The 18,532-nt window shown below is 38.2% G+C and overlaps 1 protein-coding gene across 2 annotated transcripts in view; it reads right to left on the bottom strand.

Annotated features, from left to right (window-relative positions):
* Positions 1–7,528: 7,528 nt before the first annotated feature.
* The window catches only part of b4galt5 (UDP-Gal:betaGlcNAc beta 1,4- galactosyltransferase, polypeptide 5), a 24,439-nt gene continuing 13,435 nt past the window's right edge, over positions 7,529–18,532 (bottom strand). The window contains exons 2-9 of one of the 2 annotated variants that reach the window (XM_058764238.1): positions 16,106–16,225; positions 15,531–15,644; positions 15,069–15,196; positions 14,089–14,205; positions 13,527–13,714; positions 13,284–13,406; positions 12,238–12,339; positions 7,529–11,471 (exon numbers count right to left, since the gene is read on the bottom strand). In XM_058764238.1, coding sequence (XP_058620221.1) covers positions 11,324–11,471; positions 12,238–12,339; positions 13,284–13,406; positions 13,527–13,714; positions 14,089–14,205; positions 15,069–15,196; positions 15,531–15,644; positions 16,106–16,225 — 1,040 coding nt within the window. In that variant the 3' untranslated portion in view covers positions 7,529–11,323. Of the gene's footprint in view, positions 11,472–12,237; positions 12,340–13,283; positions 13,407–13,526; positions 13,715–14,088; positions 14,206–15,068; positions 15,197–15,530; positions 15,645–15,780; positions 16,226–18,532 lie in introns of both variants that reach the window. The other variant, XM_058764239.1, reaches the window with a different exon arrangement.

Here is an 18,532-nt window from a genome sequence, read left to right as displayed (position 1 = left end):
GTCTCAGCTGGTGGTGGTTCAGTGATGTGAGCGTTGGTTATCTCGGTCATGATATCCCATTGGATGGGTGCGAGAATGATGGTTGACGGAATGATGAATTCTTGGTTGGGAGTCAATGTGGAGGATTCGTAGAGTCGAGAGAGAGCGTCTGCCTTAGTATTTTGAGAGCCCGGACGGTAGGTTATTCTGAAGTTGAATCTGGTGAAGAAAAGTGACCATCTTGCCTGTCTGTGATTGAGTCTTTTGGCCGATTTCAGGTACTCCAGATTGCGGTGATCAGTGAGGACAGTAAAGGAGTGTTTGGCTCCCTCAAGCCAGTGACGCCACTCCTCAAGAGCGGCCTTCATGGCGAGAAGTTCCTGGTTGCCCACATCGTAATTTTGTTCGGTGGGGGTAACCTTGCGAGAGTAGAAGGCACAGGGATGTAGTTTCGGTGGATTACCTTGACGTTGAGAAAGGACCGCTCCAATGCCTGTGCTGGATGCATCCACCTCCACTATGAATTCTTGTTCAGGATCAGGATGGTACAAGATGGGTGCAGTTGTAAACCTGTCTTTGAGGGTTTGGAAGGCCAAACGGGCTGCTGGAGACCAAGTGAGGCGCTGACTACCCTTCTTAGTCATCAAAGTCATGGGAGCCGCTACGGTGCTGAAGTTGCGAATGAATCTCCGGTAGAAGTTGGCAAACCCCAAAAAGCGTTGTAGTTCCTTTAAAGTGGCAGGTTGAGGCCAGTTGACCACTGCTCGAATCTTCTTGTCGTCCATGGCTACCCCTCCAGAACTAATCACATAACCCAGGAAGGACACTGAGTCTTGGTGAAACTCACACTTTTCGGCTTTGGCGTATAGCTGATGGTTGATGAGACGTTGTAAGACTGCCCGAACGTGTTTAACATGATCTTTGTATGACTCCGAGTAAATCAAGATGTCCTCAATATAGACGATTACCCAGTGATTTAACATGTCTCTGAACACATCGTTGATGAAGGATTGGAACACTGAAGGACTGTTGGCAAGCCCGAACGGCATAACAAGATATTCGTAGTGCCCAGTTGTGGTGGAGAAGGCAGTTTTCCACTAGTCGCCCTCACGGATACAAATGAGATTGTAAGCACATCGCAGATCTAGTTTGGTGAAATACCTTGCTTTTCGGAGCTGTTCCAGAGCTGCAGGGACTAGAGGTAAGGGATAGCAAAATTTGATGGTTATGTCGTTGAGACCTCGTTAATCGATGCAGGGACGAAGTCCTCCATCCTTCTTGATGAAGAAGAACCCAGCAGAGGCAGGTGATGTGGATGGTCTGATGAAACCTTTAGAGAGTTCCTCTTCTATATATAATTTCATAGCCTCTGCTTCTGGTTGTGATAAAGGGAAGACTTTTCCTTTGGGAGGATGGGAGCCTGGTTGGAGATCAATGACACAATCGTCTGTTCTGTGCGGAGGTAGCTGCGAAGCTTTGATCTTACTGAAGGCTTCGGCGAATTCGTGGTATTCGGCAGGGAGTTGTGAGATAGGGGGGTGCGCCTTCTTTCTGACTGGAGTAATGTTGAGGCAATTCTGACGGCAGGATTCGGACCGAATGCGTCTTCCTCTCTCCTCTCCGCTGAGATGAGTGAAACCAATCTGCATGGGTTCGGTGTCAGGTGGTGGTAATGTGGTGCCGACTGGAGCCGAGGAGAAACGAGTCTGACGACGAGAGCGAAGAAGGTTATCAATCCGAATGGCCAGCTCAATGAATTGATCCAGGGATCTCCCCTCATCCCGACAGGCTAGTTCAGACTGTAGCTCCGGACTCAAACCTCTGCGAAAGTGTAGTCTGAGGGGTCATCCGGCCAACCTGTTTGAGCTGCGAGTGTACGGAAGGAGAGAGCATAATCAGCCGCCGATCCTCTTCCTTGGTGTAGAGATAACAGCTGCTCACCCGCCTCCTTTCCACCAGCGGGATGTTCGAAAACCTCCTTAAACCGCAGGATAAAGGCAGAGAAGGAAGGAAGAAGCTCTTCCAGTGAGGAGCGAACAGACAAATGCGATGCGACTATCGTCTGTGGGATACAGCATGGGTTGTTGGTTAACAAACATAGAACATTGGAGTAGAAAACCCTTACACTTCATGGGTGAGCCATCGAATTTCTCTGGAAACGCCAAACGAGGACTGGCGGTGAATGTAGATGAAGCTAGAGCTTGAGACGGTGGGCTCAGAGGCGGAGCTTGAGCTTCGGGTGCTTGTAGATGGAGGCCTTGCAAGGCCCTTACCATTTCTTCAGTTAGTGAAGTAAGCCGGTCTAGTTGTTGTTGGTGTGTGGCAAGCATCGAGGATTGAAATTGAGAGTGAAATTAGTGCCATTCTGGCCCAACACCAAGAACCTGCTCACAAACTTTTCCCCTTGTGTGTTCTTTTCTCACAAACTGACCCTCTCTGAATGCAATACCCTTTCTAAATACTCTTTATTGGTGTTACCTGATCACAGAAACCTTAGGTATATCCTGAGTCCCAAGGCACTGAATTCACATCAGGCACGATGGGCCTTGCTCTTCTCATGTTTCAAGTTCAATCTTCCTTTCGGGCCTGGCTGCAAGAGCATCAAGGCTGATGCCCTGTCCCAGCTGCCTGACAGCCCACCCATCATATCACCTTCCATAATCCTAGCTCCCATAACATGGGAATTTATGAACCTGAGGGATGCCTCACCAATAATGTATACATTCCCCTGGACTTACGGAGTCAACTGATTCAATGGATCCATTCCACACCCAGTTCAGGTCACCCGTGAATTTTTCGCACCATAGCTCTGGTACGGAATTGATTTTGGTGGTCATCTTTGTCCTCAGACATCTTCAGTTATGTTAGGTGCTGCTCTTGTCTGCTCCCAGCTCAAGATTACCTCCTGCTGGACTTCTACCTCGATGTTCTACCTCAACTACTAGTGATGTAAGTGTACGCTGATTGGCCAAACGGATATGAAACACTGGCTACCCGACATTTTTAAAAAGCCATGTAAAAATATTTACTCCACGAACATGGAAAACAGAGATATAACGGCATTTACCTGCTGCCTGCAGCATTGTGTTCTTTTCTCAGCCTTGATGATACACTTCAAGTTGTCATAGGAGATTTAGTTAGATTTTCATGCTCTTTCAATCGTTCAAACGCGTAAACTGTGCGTTTACATTCCATCTCCGTTATCACAAAACCCAGGACACACAACACAGCTCCGATCATGGCGTCCTCCATTCACTGATTGTTGATGTTTGTATATGCCGCTAATAAAGACATCGCCATTGGCTGCTTCAGAGTTCCTGCTGCCGGTGTGAATGCAACCAGCGAAACGCCCCAAGGGGGAAATTGGTTCAGCAGGAACGACCCTGGTGGCTAGTTCCTAGAACTGAGTTCCTTGTCACTTTATTCCCCTCCTGAAACTATCTACTACTATGGAAATTGCTGAGAACTTGGCATCCTGGAGGAAATTTTTTCTGATTGAGGAACCTAATTTGTATCTCCATCAAGGTGTGCCTTACACCTTGACCTTGAGGGGCTACCATCCCCAGTCAACTGGACAGTCAACTCTTCCACTGGGATGACCCCTTTTCTGTTGCATGCTGTGATATCAGCCTCCAAGCTCAAACTGCCTGCTTATTATCATATCTCTCTCATTTTTCATATTTCCTTTTGAAACCAGACTCTCAGGGGAGAGGCGAGGAGTCATCCAACAATCCACCACTCAACCCATCATACTTGATGGTGAAGAGGCATTCTTGGTCAGGGAACTGACATTTTGAACCCCTCTCCGATATCTGATTTTCATCAAAAACACACTCTCAAACCAGCACTTAGAAAACGAGAGCGAGTAGTCGTGTGAGTCTCTGAAGCATCAGGAGACACTCCTAAAGAAGAGTGTTCTGTCACATCATCTGCCATTTCTCAACTCTACAACCAGAGGTCCCACTCACCTGAAATCTGAGGTGATTGTTCTCTCAGCCTAATTTCAATGTCGGACTGCCCCTGTATTTTGTTTGCCTCATTGACTGCTTGTCTAGTGTATCACCATTGCCTGATTTGGACTACTGGATTATTATTTTTGTTTAAAAAATAAAAATAAAATAAATAAATAAAAACAAATAAATAAATAATCTGCACATGGTTTCAGACCCTCACTCGCCACCTGATGCTTCACAAAAGGAAAGATACATTGGAAAGGAAGGCGAGACACAAAGCTGAATCTGGAGAGAAAAACGATGAGAGGAACAAAATGTAGATGCTGAATATAAAGCTTTAAAATATGGTCATAATTTATTTAAAGTGTTTCGAGAAAAAAGTTTAACAATATTACATTTTAAATGTTCTTATTCAGTTTTGGTTAGTCTATTGGTTATTTTTTATATTTAAATCTGTTGTATTAGTTTAAGAAGTTTTAATTTTCATTTTATCAAATTTCTGACAATGTCTCTACTGATTGGCTGATGATTCATTCAGGGGTCTGACTGTTATAAAAAATTAAATAAAAAGTTCTCTACAAAATTAAACTTTTTGGGGTTGAATAATTTTTTACATTAATGTTTCAAGCAAATAATATTTTATTTTTCTGCTGATGCAACTTGTGTCCTCAGAATCAATATGTAGGCTATATTACGTAATAAACTTTTTATAAAAGTTTATTGATGCTGATGGTTTTCAGTTTTTGATCATGGCAGCAGAATGTCTTACAGGTCAGGTGAATAACTTTGATTGCAACAATTATTTATTTATTTTTAATATTTAATGGTTATAATTGATATCAATTATATTTAAATTAGGGCTGTCCGTTTAACGCGTTAACTTGATTAATTAGTTATGAAAAATAACGTGATTAAAATATTTGAACTCAGTTAACGCCTTTACATCATCTTACATTTCATATAGTTGACTACTGACAAATATGATGCAGGGCAACAACTCCATAAATGCAGTTATGCCCTAAAATTCAAGATAAAAAATGCCCCTGTATGAGTTTTTGTCTCATGTTTATATCATACGATGTCACACGAGCAGCGTGAGAATTACACGAGTGCTGGTTTTGTCCCGAATATCACGAGTTTAAACGTGATTTTATACAGCAGTTCATTAAATAATAAGTTGATATTGTGTTATATTTTAAATATGTTTTTGCTCTGTTTTGCAGAGAACAAATTACCTTTAAAGCCACAGCAGAACTGTTGTGTGTTTCCGAGCAACATAGAGGTGTTTAGTTTCTGAATGAATCCACGTTTTGAACGAATCGTGTGAATCAACGATTCAAAGGACCATTCATAAAGAGAGCCGTTTACAGGTTTTTAGCCGTTTGAATGAATCGAATGAAGACATCTACCGCCACCTGCTGGTAGTTTTAGTTTCTTCTTTAGAGTATCATTTCATAAAAAACAAAACAAACTAACAAAACAAACAAACAAACAAACAAAAAAGTATGGAAGCCCATTTCCGCCACTGAATAAAAAAATTAAAAAGATAATTGCGACTTTTTGTCTCACAATTCTGACTTTATTTCTCATAATTTCGTGATACAAACTCGAATTGCGAGAACATATCAGTCCCCCTCAAAATTGGACTTTAACTCGCAATTGAGAGTTTATATCTCACAATTCTGAGAAAAAAAGTCACAATTGCGAGTTTTTATCTTTAGTTAGTTTTTATTATAAATCGTAATTCTGACTTCATAACTCGCAATTGTGAGTCTATATGCATGAACAAAAAATTCTGCGATGTTTCTCAAATTATCTTTTATGTGCCATAGTTTACATTAGGCTGTTGTAGCCTAAATGTTTGTTTAGCTTAATAAATTTTATGTTGAATCAAATAAAATATTTCTTTATAACTCTACAATTTGTAATGTCTATTTGATACTTTCTCATTCAACACAAAAATAGCTTAAAATAATCTTGTGTGTGTATTTTCACAGTCAAATTTATTGATTATATATAATTTATTAATTATTTACATTAATTAATCGACACATGTAATTAATTAGATTACAAATTTTGGTTTCACTTTATTTTGATGGTCCCTTTAACACATTCTATTGACTGTAAGTAATGTTGCACCTACATTTCTACTGACTCTCATTAGAGTGTTAGTAGTGTATTAGTTGACTGGTAGGGTTAGGGTTTGATTAAGTTGACACGTTCTTCCAAAGTTACTTATAGTCAGTAGAATATCTGTTGGGAGACCAACACAATAAGGAGTTAGTAGATATGAAGCAGGCAGTCTACTAATACTCTTATGAGAGTTTGTTGACATGTAGTTGCAACATTACTTAGTGTCAACAGAATGTTCAAAAGGGACCATCAGAATAAAGTGTTACCGAAATTTTAATCGACTGACAGTGTTTTTAAATAGTAATTATAAATAAATGTGTACACACATCCACATCCCATGAAGCTATATAACCGCTGTTTCATTTCCTTATTCATGCACAACTGAAGAGGTCCATTCAGAGCTGTCATTCAAACTAATTCATGCTGAGTGAAAACTGTTTGACACAATCATGAGCTTTGTATTTCTGCAGCTCTTTGAGTCTCTGCAGCTGTCTGTTGAAAAGAAGCAGATGAGTACTGGATGCTGTTAAAATGGGGAGCGTTATTTTTAGGGAATGACTCAAAGGATTTCTCTGTTTCAGTGTAGCATCTGATTAAAAGGCAGATGGGACTGGATGATGACACTGTGTGTGAAAAATTCAGCATAATTTCAAGTTAAAATGTTAGCTATTTACAGTCCCTTCTTAACACATTTCACTGGCACAAGTCAGTGAGCTGCTGTTCAGAAGAAGAAGGAAAAAAACATGTAACTGCATTCTCACTGCTTCAAAAACCAAGCCCTCATACTTTCCAACCTCAAACACCTCGTTGTTTTTTTAATGAATATCCTGTGACATTGGTTGCAAATATTTAATGTATAGTAGGACGCTCTCAAACATATGTACTGCACACTTACAAACATCAAACAGATGTATTTGATAATGGAGAAGGGGAATTTACAGAAGATAATTGCAAAATGTGCTAACTATGCTAGACAGCAAAAGATGTTATAAACCTAATGTTATTAAAAAAAAAAAAAAAAAACTGCAATGGATTCTTTCCTAAATCACATTACTGTATCCACGTCATGCCAAAATATTAAAAGATAAGCCCAATTTTGTTTTAGTGAATGCATAATTAATATTATATAAAAAAACAATGTTTACCTTTGATGCTCTAAATGTTACATAAAAATAGGCCAAACTAAACGGTGACTTCCGCAACCACTTAACCATAACACAAAAAAAATAAACATCTGAATTCAGATCTCTGAAGTGCTCAGTAAACGGCTTTGTTGAGAGTAGCATAAGCCTTTTTTTAAATTAATATAGCACATTCATGGAAGAAATATAGCACAAGCACACTTTTCAATCAGAAAATGATTCACAGTTTTGCATCATCAATCTTTGCAATTCAGTTTATTGCCACTAGAATATTATCCACTTCAGCTAATTGAGGATTCAAACACACCAAACAACAAAATATATTGCTTAAAGTCACTTTTATTGGTGCACTTCAGTCACTTCAACAATGATAATAGAAAAAAAGATCTCACATCATAGAAAGTGTCTCTACTGAAAGATATGTTCATACAGAAACACTAAGGCTGAGATGTGTTGTATGAGTGGCAGATGGCTTCACTTCAAGGGGACCTGATCCCCTTATAATGGACGACAGCATCTTATTTTCTCATTACATTTCAGTTGTCTTGATATTATACAAATGATGTTTAATGTTTCATCTCAAGATGCAAAGGTTTGGAAAATTAATGTGTTTGGCCGACAAAAGATCTTAGTAAGATACATGATAATGTCATAGAGGAACATCTTCATCATCATCACAAATGATCGTAAAAACAGTATTTAAGGCCTTTTATGATTAAAAAGAAACAAATATTTGAGTGAATAGAAAATACAGCTCATGGCATTCACAGAGAGGTTAATGGCACCAAATCATTATCTGACTAAAGGGCTCCAAATTCTTTCTTAATAGTAAGTCAATCTTTGAAGTTCCTTTATATGACTTTTTTTTCCAAAACACACTACACAATATGCACAAGTGAATAAACACATTAACATATTAAATATATTTGCTTATAAAAAATAAAAACATGATTATATTGAATAAATTAACAGGTTTTAAGGCAGCCAGTTGTTCAAGGGATGGGTTACGGCCCTCCCTGTCATTTCAGCTGGAGCGGAATGGGTTATTATAGTGGACTGGAGTGTGCCAATGACGGGGCCCATAAAGAAAAGTGATTTGAGATCAGTATTGTATTTTCTTTTATCTGTAAGTTAAATAACCCAGCGGGAGCAAGAAACTTTGATTCTATGAAATAATTATAAAAAAAAAAAAAAAAACATGTTCCTTAAACAAAACATACAACTCTTATAAAGTGGCGGAAAAAATCATAACGGATCATAATTTAGAAGCAAGGAATCAAACAAACAAACAAACAAACAACAACAAAAAAACATTCAAAAAAACTTTTGAATGAACTGAAACTTTTTTTTGGAAATTTTCAAAATTGATTCTTAAAAAAATCTTAAAAAATAAATACAAAACAATTTCCTTATTTTCATACAATGCGCCCAATTTTTACAGACACACAATGTAGAGTGTATTTTGTTTTGTTGGTCACTTGGTTTGTGGCATCATGCTGGGATCTTGTCACGTTGCATTGGATTTGGACGCTAATTGTTTAACGAGCAAAAAGGACCCCAGACATTGGCGCAAAACTTCATGAGCGTCAAACACAGAGAGAATCAAACATTAGAAAGATCTGCTTGAGCGTACGTCCAGCTAAACACAATTTACCTGCTACACGGATAGATTATGCTGCCGAGATGGTCAATGAGGCAAGAGTGTAATTAGATTCAATCCCGTCTAATTATCTGTTACAAGACACAAGTACCACGACAGCACAGTACTAATGTCTGTGAGGTCAGCACCATTGGTTATCGGGCAAGATACGTTCACTGGGCGCTCAAGAACCGTCTCTCTAACTTTCTCGTTCTCTCGTGTCGTCATACGAAACAGCCGTCCATTGAGTTTTAACAGCAACAGACTCTCTTCCCAAGATCAGCCTCACATTGGACGCGATAAGAAACATATTTCAGTGCTTGTTTTTACATCACAGTTATCGCTCTTGATCTGTTTCCCTCAAAATAATCACATTTACAGTAAAACAAGATAGAAATATGTAAAAATGAACTAAAACTAATAATGTTCATAACAAATGTTCGTGAAAGAATGAATAAATACGAGGTCCAGCCTCTGTGATTTGACGAATGCACACGATCACACTCACAAATACGCATTACGAAGCCTCTAAGGTCTCTAAACGACATAAACGCGTGTAATGATAATGTGCGATTACAGTGGAATGAAAGCAAAGGGCCTCATTTTTGGTTCATAAATGACTGACATGGACATTGTATCTCAGGATATTATAAAACACAAGCAGGACCAATTTCTGTGCGAGTTGTTCATAAAATAAGTTGCATTCATTTCAATGCAACAAATTGCGCAATAATGTTTTTATGAATAACGACACGAATGTAAACTATCTCTATATTATTTGCATGTGTTCTACATTTCTACGCATTTCTTGAACGCAAGATGAATGCAAGTGGTTTCACGAATGAAGCCCAAAGCGTCTGTGTTTAGTCTAATAGAGTTGCTCAGTCTGTTTGTCCGAATTCAGTTCAAGAGATTACCTGGCAATAACACTCAGAATTAAACAATGTCAAATATTGGCTCTAGTAAAACTCAATAGCATATTATAATCCATTCACATGTAATCAGACGTGAGGTGACTACACACGCAAAGAGGCAACAGCATATTGCTCAAAATGCAAAGCATGTCGATTTGACTGTGAAGGGCAGTGCATTGGAAACACTCTCACAATATCTACACAGCGCAAGCAGGAACTAACGCAAAAACCCCTCTGTAAGCACAAACAACAGAATGTTGTTCGACAGACAATCCAGTGTTTTAAACGACCAGCAGACCCACATAAATACAGCTTGACAAATCTCAAAACTAACAAGTCAGCTGGTCCTAATCTAGTTCCAATGACACATATCCCAGTGAACGGAGCAAAAATGCGTGACTGTTCAGACCGAGGCGCATTTTGCTGGCATTGCTGTGGTTGTTTGTATACGGCTCTTAAGGCCTCGTTTTGTGGCCTTTAGTCCATGTCTATTAGGTCTGATGTGCTGGTGTACTCCTAAGAGTTGAGAAAACTCACTTTAGCAGTTACTGTACAACTGAGAATATCTCTTCACGGAAAACGGCCCATAAATATAGATGAGGCCAAAATTTCTTCTGGGCAAATTTTAACTCCCTCTCATGACCCCCTCTCAATACCGCCTGCCCCTGATTAGAAATAGCAAGTAGCAAATCATAAACGAAAAGCTACTGGCCATTTACAAACTGTACAAGCCCTTTGAAATGCCCCAACTTCCTGTTTTACTGGAAGACACATGAACACAGGAAAGTACACTGTGCTTGTCAAGCCATATCATGGGGTCATGCTAATGTCGAGAAAACTCTGTGTTGGACGGTATGCATTGTGGTAGATGAGCATGTTTGTATTGTACAGCTAAAATGATCGAGGGTGTTCGTTTCCACGTTTCATGAGTGAACACTCACACTTAAACCCGTGATGTTAGAAGCATCTACCGTAAGTATCAGTGCATGCTTATTTATTCTATATTTAATAAATATTTGAATCTGCATTTATTGGTTTACATCCTAACACACAGAACCAGCTGTGTTTGTTTCTGGCAGAGAAAAGGGCATATCCCTCAACTCCTACAATGGCTATTCTGAAGTCGTTTAGCATAATTGTCATTAACTTGTTCAATAGCTTTTCTCATTCATGCTGTAAACATGCGACTTCACCCCCAGGCAAAGTCTGATTAGAAGACACACACCACATGTCGGATCTGAATGGTCCGATGAGGGTAAACCAGCAGTTGGGGTTTTGGATTCAAGAACGGATCCATTCACATGACAGACGGACAGTGGATGAGTGACAAAGAAAAAAAAAAATAAAATAAAACTGTGGTAAAATTAGCTTAAAAAAAATTTAGAAAAGGCAAATTTAAAAACATAATAATGATAATAACAAAATAAGATACATTTAAAAATAAAATAAAAATGCTCTGAGCATTAAAGATTTCAGGAATCCCCCCCACACTTCCCAAAAAATAACTTATAAAAATGGTGTAGCATGTGGCGTGGGTCTGTCTTGCCCGTCCCTTGTGTGTTGTCAGTAATCGGCGACAGGGGCCATATCTCGACTGAGCGTCACTGACACATTAGTGTACAGACCCTTCCGGGACACTAGAGGGGAGTAATTCAAGTTATTCAGGCCATCCAGGCTCTGTCTCTCCTTGGATCTACGGAGCAACTTGTATCTGAAAAACAAAAGAAGAAAATATGTTTTCAGCAGCCTGTCAAAAACTTATTCAGCCTTGGCTTTTAGCCCAATAATGAAACACAAGTGGAACAAATGATAACATAATTGTAATGAAATTTAAATGTAAACCATTAAAAAAAGCATGAGCAGAATGAATGTCTGGAAAACTATTAGGCCAAATTTGGTCACACTTTAGTTTGGGGTCTCACTATCAGCTATGAGTTTTCCCTCAATAAACTCCTAATTTTCTGCTTATTAATAGTTAGTTTAGTTGTTATGTTAAGGTATGGTGCAGGATTAAGGGATCTAAAATATGGTCGTTTTACGCTAACAGTTTCATTTACGGTAGTTCAATAATTTGGTAGCACTTTATTTTAATGCCTTATTCTACATCCCTAATCCTACCCAATACCTGAACTTAACAACTACCTTACCAACTATTAATAAGCAGCAAATAGGAATTTATTGAGGGAAAAGTCGTAGTTAACAGTGAATAATTGTTCCCTATTCTAAAGTGTTACCAAGAATTTACACAAGAATGGATTTAGGAATGATAAACACAGAAGTCTGTTGTGTTGTGAAATCTTACAAAAGACTGGGCCTTTTCCATTAAATTCAATTCAGTGCAACAATTTGCATAATAATTGCTTATGTAAGATCCATTGCATTCTATTACCCAACAATTCGACGTCGACTGCATGCGCTCAGGATGTCATCTGAAATATGACAAAATAAATATTTAGAAAGGGCTGTTGTCATCTTACCTGCCCAGAAACTGGACTTCCCCTCGATGGTGGTGTGGTATTGACATATAACGACCAGTGTCTCCATGAGGTCGACTTACTTTGTAGCCAGCAAACTGAACCCTGGAAAAACACATACAAGTGTCAACTATATTCCAAGTCACTGCAAAAAGTGAAGGACTATTTAAATGGGGCTGTTAGTATACTTTGTAAAACTAAAAAATTAGAGAATATACTTTTAGTCTACTTTTTATATGACATACTTAGTGAAGTTATACTTAAGTGTACTTGGCTTGTATACTGACAAGTTAACAGAAAAGTTTATTTGGCCTATACTTGTACTTAATCTTTTGATCAACATACTTGACATACTTCAAATACGATTTCATATTCTAAGTTTACTTAGCTTCTAGTTTTGATTACTGTTTTTACAGAGTAATCTATGTGTCTCTATAGCATATGTTTTCCATACTGTCTCATAATATTGTTCAAGTTTATAGTAATAAATCAGCATTTTGCTAGAATAACTTAATAGTACATTCGGTGGAACTGAACCTTTTTGTACAGACGGATAAACATTTGTTTATTTTTATTTTAATTTTAAACTATACGTATGATGTTGGTTTAATACAAATGTACTAACAGTACATTGATTTTAGTATACTTTCTACATGAAACTTAGAAAATATACTTGAACTTTACTCAAGTTTACTTATACATACAATAAATGATTTTAGTATAAAATAAAATGAACTGAAATTCTACTTATTTTTAAGAGTAATGGTCGCCATGTGAAATAAAATTATGCTTTGAAAGGCTACTCATCTTAATTGAGGGGAAATTACTGAGTGCACCTTTAACGTCTGTTGGCAATCACTCCTTTTATAGTAAGTACAACACATTTTTGGGATCCAGATAGTCCAGTCCTGTCCAGGAAGTGTTATTATCATCTTTTACAGTAAACTGGCTGCTAGACCACTTTTGTGGGAGTGTCTCTTTTGAAAAAGACATGAGATCATTGCATTTCAAAATCCCGTTAACAGCTCTAAAGAATTGAACCCTCATACCTGTTCCAAAGGTCGTCGTCTTCCCCTCCCCAGCCCCAGAATGCATTGGGAAAGCCGTTTATCTTTCTGAACTGCTCCACGGTGAGTCCACTCACACCACCAAAGAACTCCTCATATGGAAGCCTGCATGTTCAAAGAGATACACATCTTTATTCACACCCAAACATCATTCATAATTCATACACAGACCGAACAACATTTCAAAATCACACGTGGAGAAAACAGCATGTTAGGAAAACTTACATGTAAGAGTACTTGTTGAGTTTGACCGCAAAGTGTCTTGGCATTTCACCACAACCATAATAGTTGCGGTCATTTTCCAGAATGTGGTCAACATCGTGAAATATTACACAATCCCAGTTCAAGTCCTTCATGGCCTCTTTGAAACCGACATTAAACAGCATGGCACGATTGAACGGTTCATTTTCTGCCTGTGGATACACACAAACATTGATTTAACTTCCTTTCCTTTACCTCTTACCGCTACTTAAAAAGATTTTACAATGAAATAGGACTACTTTGATGATACTGGCAGTAACACATTCACAGAAGCTGAGCTGAATTAACTGCAATGTGTAATGTGCATAAATCATTTGAAAAACCAATCTTATGTTCTGCTGTGTTTCAGTGGGACAATTTTGAATAATTTGACAAATGGTGTGACAGATATTCTGGATCAGAATAGCATGCTAGCATACTACACAAACAGTTTTTGCAGTATACAAATTTTTACAGTTGCTGTAAAAAGAATTTGGATACTTAAGCCACACAAGTTTGTACAGTGTGACAGCTTTCTTTTTCTGACCTGTTCAATGATGTAGAAGCCAAACTGCAGTCTCTGCCTCTGAAGCACTGGGATCAGATGTCGGAAAAGTATGGGAAGGTGCTCATGGCGATTACGGAAAGGAACCAAGATGGCCACCTAAAACATATGAACGTAGGAAAATGAAATATCAGTTCTATCAGTTCTCAGTGTCAAAGAGCCCCAAAGTCCAGCATTTTACCACATTTCTATTACTGCTACAATATCTAAGATGTATTTTCATGTGTGTGTCAGGGCTAGGTGATAAATATTGAATATTTAAAGATATGTTTGATGTTCTTTTTTTTTGTTGATATTTTGAAAATATCAGATATTGTAAATGTCTTCATGATTTTAGCACACTTTCTATTATATGTTTTTTTAAAGATTGTCTCAGTGTTGTATCTGATTTAAAATTCGCAAATGCTAAAGGAATGAACGGATACTTAAATAAATAAATAAAATACTGATAACAGTTTGATTCATTTCAGATTAAACTGCTTCTTTCCACTGTCCCATATGTGTTTTAAATGGTCTCAGAAAATAGATTTTTTACACTGTAAAAAAAAAAAAAAAAAGTTGAGCCAACTTGAAATTTTAAGGCAACCAGCTTCAGCAGATTTTTGTGGGAGACTCTCACATTTTTGTTGTATAAACTAAGTGTAGAAGCATGTTTTACAGTGTAGAAGCATGTTAACAAAATTACATTTGATTAAAAAAATATTCTTCTGCTTCTTGCACAAAACATTTAATTTGGTGTTTTCAACAGAAGCATTTAAACCCAAATAAAAACTTTTATGAACACTGGGTCCCAGTGTGCATATAACCACAGAAAGAGAAGCGAATAACAGGCGTTTAAAATAAAATTCAACCCATCTTGCAACATAGCTTTTTGTGAAGCAAACTTTTTGTACCTCAGACCACAACCACAAAAAAAAAAAAAATAGAAACAGGTAAGAGATAGCTTCAGTTTTATGACGAACCTTCCAGCGTGGGAGACAGTCGTGCGGTTTCCAGTGGCCCCCGAGTGACAAACTTGGATCTGCCTTCTTGAGAAGTCTCTCAACCTCCTCTAGAGCGATCTCACTCATGTTCACCTTCATCTTGCCCTCTGACAGACAGGAAGAGAGAACATGCATATGCACAAGCTCTATTCCAAAACCAGTTTCAAAAACTTCAAGTACATTTATTTTTTATTTAGTAGCCATTTAATATTTAATGTCAGTTTGTTATTTTGAAATAACCCCCTTCAGGGTGAGGTAAGAGGAAAATCCAGTTTTGTCAACGTATGCATTCTTTCATCAACAAACACAAAGTGCAACCTGATTCACTGAAGAAATGACTCTTAGGAGGTTTAACAGCTCATTCGCTGAATTGGTAATATAGTCCTTCTGAAATGTATTTCCTCAAAAGTACCGAAAGAAACATTAAGTTCCTGCACTTACTCATGGAGGGCAGTTTCTCTGGGCAGACCTGATCACGCTTGTAAGTGAAGCCCACTGGGAGGTAAGGAGTGGAGGGGACATCTGTCTCACTTAAGTTAAACTCATATGCATAGTCTAGAAAATAAGAGAATCACACATTAACAAAGCAATACATTACAAACATCCCAACGATCTTCGCGAGACCCTGCAGTTGTTGTTTTTTTTTCTTTTATTTATTCATTTATTTTTTCTTTTCTGTGAGACCACATACTTCATAAACCCTGGTGTAATCCCACCCTGGACTTTGCAGAGATGTTTGGGGTTTCCCATGAAAACTCCCTCTTTTGGTTTTGTAGTTATACGTTTACTAGTGTACATTCAAAAACACAATGCAAACATGTTTATATACATCTTCTTAAAGATTTTCACTAAGTCAGTGTTGCAAAGCATGCTTCCAACAAAACCGTGCTGTTTTCGGTGGGTCTCAGAAGGATGTAATGCCTTCACTTCCTGAGGAAATATCATCGCCGCTGACGGGATGTTCTATAGGAAGGAAGATTAGTGGTCTGTGCTCTGTTCTTCATAGCGTTTCGTACCTGTGCCGTTGACGTTGTAGGCACTGCGGACCATCTGCTCAAGAACCTGAGCTCCCATATTCTTCACATTCTCACGGATCTGGATCCCACGGGCCTGGACCATGAACAGGTACTCGTTAACTGAGAGAGAAAAAGAGAGAGCTGTTATCATCAGAATAACTACATGCACACTGACACAACGCATAATGATTATGCCCTCAGTCTGCAGCTGGTGTGAGATTGGCGGTTTAACATTTGTGCCATTTTCTAAAGGACCATCAGCATGGTTTTTCAACTGCGAAAACAAACAACAAGAGTGAAGAATATTTTCTGGAGAGAAAAGGAATATTTCACTATAAAATGTTCTTTCTTATGTTATGTAGACCAAAAAGGAGATGATAAGAAGGATTTCCATGCTGCACTTTTCCCATATATAAGTGAATGGTGCCTAGATGCTGTTAAACAAAACACACACACACACACACACACAGAAATATACCATAACAGTAGTCCACACAACTGCAGTCACAATACTGTACAATATACAGTATAATAATTATGGACACATATTGTCATTCTTTTTACACTTGCTGCTAAATACAACAACTGTCGAGCTGAACAAATCTGCTATCATTGAGTGAGAAGCCCACAGGCCCTGTGTTTAATAGATTTCACACACTTTAACATGCTGTGAAAGAACAACCTTATTTTCAGGCATTAATGTTTAATTTTTGCATCAACAAGGTAAAATGTGTGCTAGCCTACAGTGCTGGACTCTGTCCTTCTCGAGTGTGTATGTGTGTGTGTGTGTGTGTGTGTGTGTGTACTGCGCAGTCACAAGGCCGTGCTGATAAAGCAGAAAACAATGGCTCTTTATGTGCTGATAGGACCGTCCCTCAGATAACCCACACATCTTTATGCTCACTCTCTAACTGAGTGTGTGTGTGTGTGTGTGTGTGTGTGTGTGTGCGTCTTTAGAACAGTTTTATAAATGAGCAATTTCTCCCTTAAACACTACACCCATTTACTGTACATGACCACAAACCTAATTTCATACGGAAGCACTGGGATAATGGGTGGTACATGGATGTGGTTAATAATGGATACCTTCTCTGTTTCTTTCTTTTTTTTTCACACACAGACATGCTACAACAGATTTGCTCATGTTGAGCACATCTAAAACCTTCTCAAGGCATATCTTCTCAATATATACAAGCTGCTGTAAAGCCACACACACACACACACACACACACACACACACATTACATGACTGGGTAATCAGGGCTTAAGGTGGGCATACATTCCTAAGATTCCTGTGTGTGTGTACTGGTATATATGGTTTATGAGGACACAAATGTGTATAATAACATGGGTACTACAGCATAAACATGGTTTATGAGGACACTTCCAGTGTTCCCGTAAAACAAAAGGCTTAAAAAACAACAAAACGGTGTTTCATGAAATTCAAAAATTGACAGTAATTTCCTATAAGGGGTAGGTTTCGTGTAGGGTTGGTGTAGGGCGATAGAAAATACAGTTTGTACAGTATAAAAACCATTAAGCCTATGGAGAGTCCCCGTAAACCACAAATGCCAGACTGAGTGTGTGTGTGTGTGTGTGTGTGTGTGTCTCATTGCTCTGTGTGACTAATGCAGCTACATGGAAAAACAACACTGGGTAGATATTATATAATTCAGAATTTTCCCTACAAACATTTAAGATGAATCATATAAATACTGTATCAATTTGCACATTTCTGAGTCTAAAACAACATCAAAACATTTGAAAAGATCTCATTTGTGACTTTCTTTCTAATGGAATGATTAGATGGTAATTGCATTTGTTAGTGCCTTCTTTCCAAAGCGCAACAGTACACTAAGCTTTTAGCTTAACATATCATGACCTATAAACAGAGCAAAGAGCATCAGTGAGCTTTTCATTAAGACCAGTTTATAGCACTAAAGCAACAATAAACATCTCCATAAATCTTTATGATTCTGTTTGGCTCATCTCATATCTCACATATCCTGAATCCTGATGACCCCCCATTTGTGTAATGCAATATAATTACATTCACGTAAGCATTGCGAGGAGTTGTTTGACTAATATCAGTATGCGTTTTATTACTCGGTTCGAACGCTCCCATTGATTTATCCTGACATGGACCATCTGATGTCCTGTCAGCAGTATGCCAGCATTTCAGACGCTCCAGACGATCAGAGTGCCTTGTGACTTCAGTAAGCTATCATCACATGAGCTTTCTGATTGAAAAACCTAAAAAAAACGAGCCGACTCAGACTAAATATGGATCTGATAGTCTATTAATAAAAATACTGCTTGAAAAAAAAAATGCTCTGATACACCACCATTCAAAATATTGGGGTCAATAAGATTTTTTAATCTCTCATAAGTCTCATATTTTCACTAAGGCTGCATTTATTTGATCAA

This window comes from Onychostoma macrolepis, chromosome 23 (genome assembly GCF_012432095.1).
Source record: "Onychostoma macrolepis isolate SWU-2019 chromosome 23, ASM1243209v1, whole genome shotgun sequence".
NCBI lineage: Eukaryota > Metazoa > Chordata > Actinopteri > Cypriniformes > Cyprinidae > Onychostoma > Onychostoma macrolepis.
The sequence above is the reverse complement of the archived record's forward strand: the minus strand, read 5'-3'. Positions and strand labels throughout refer to the sequence as shown.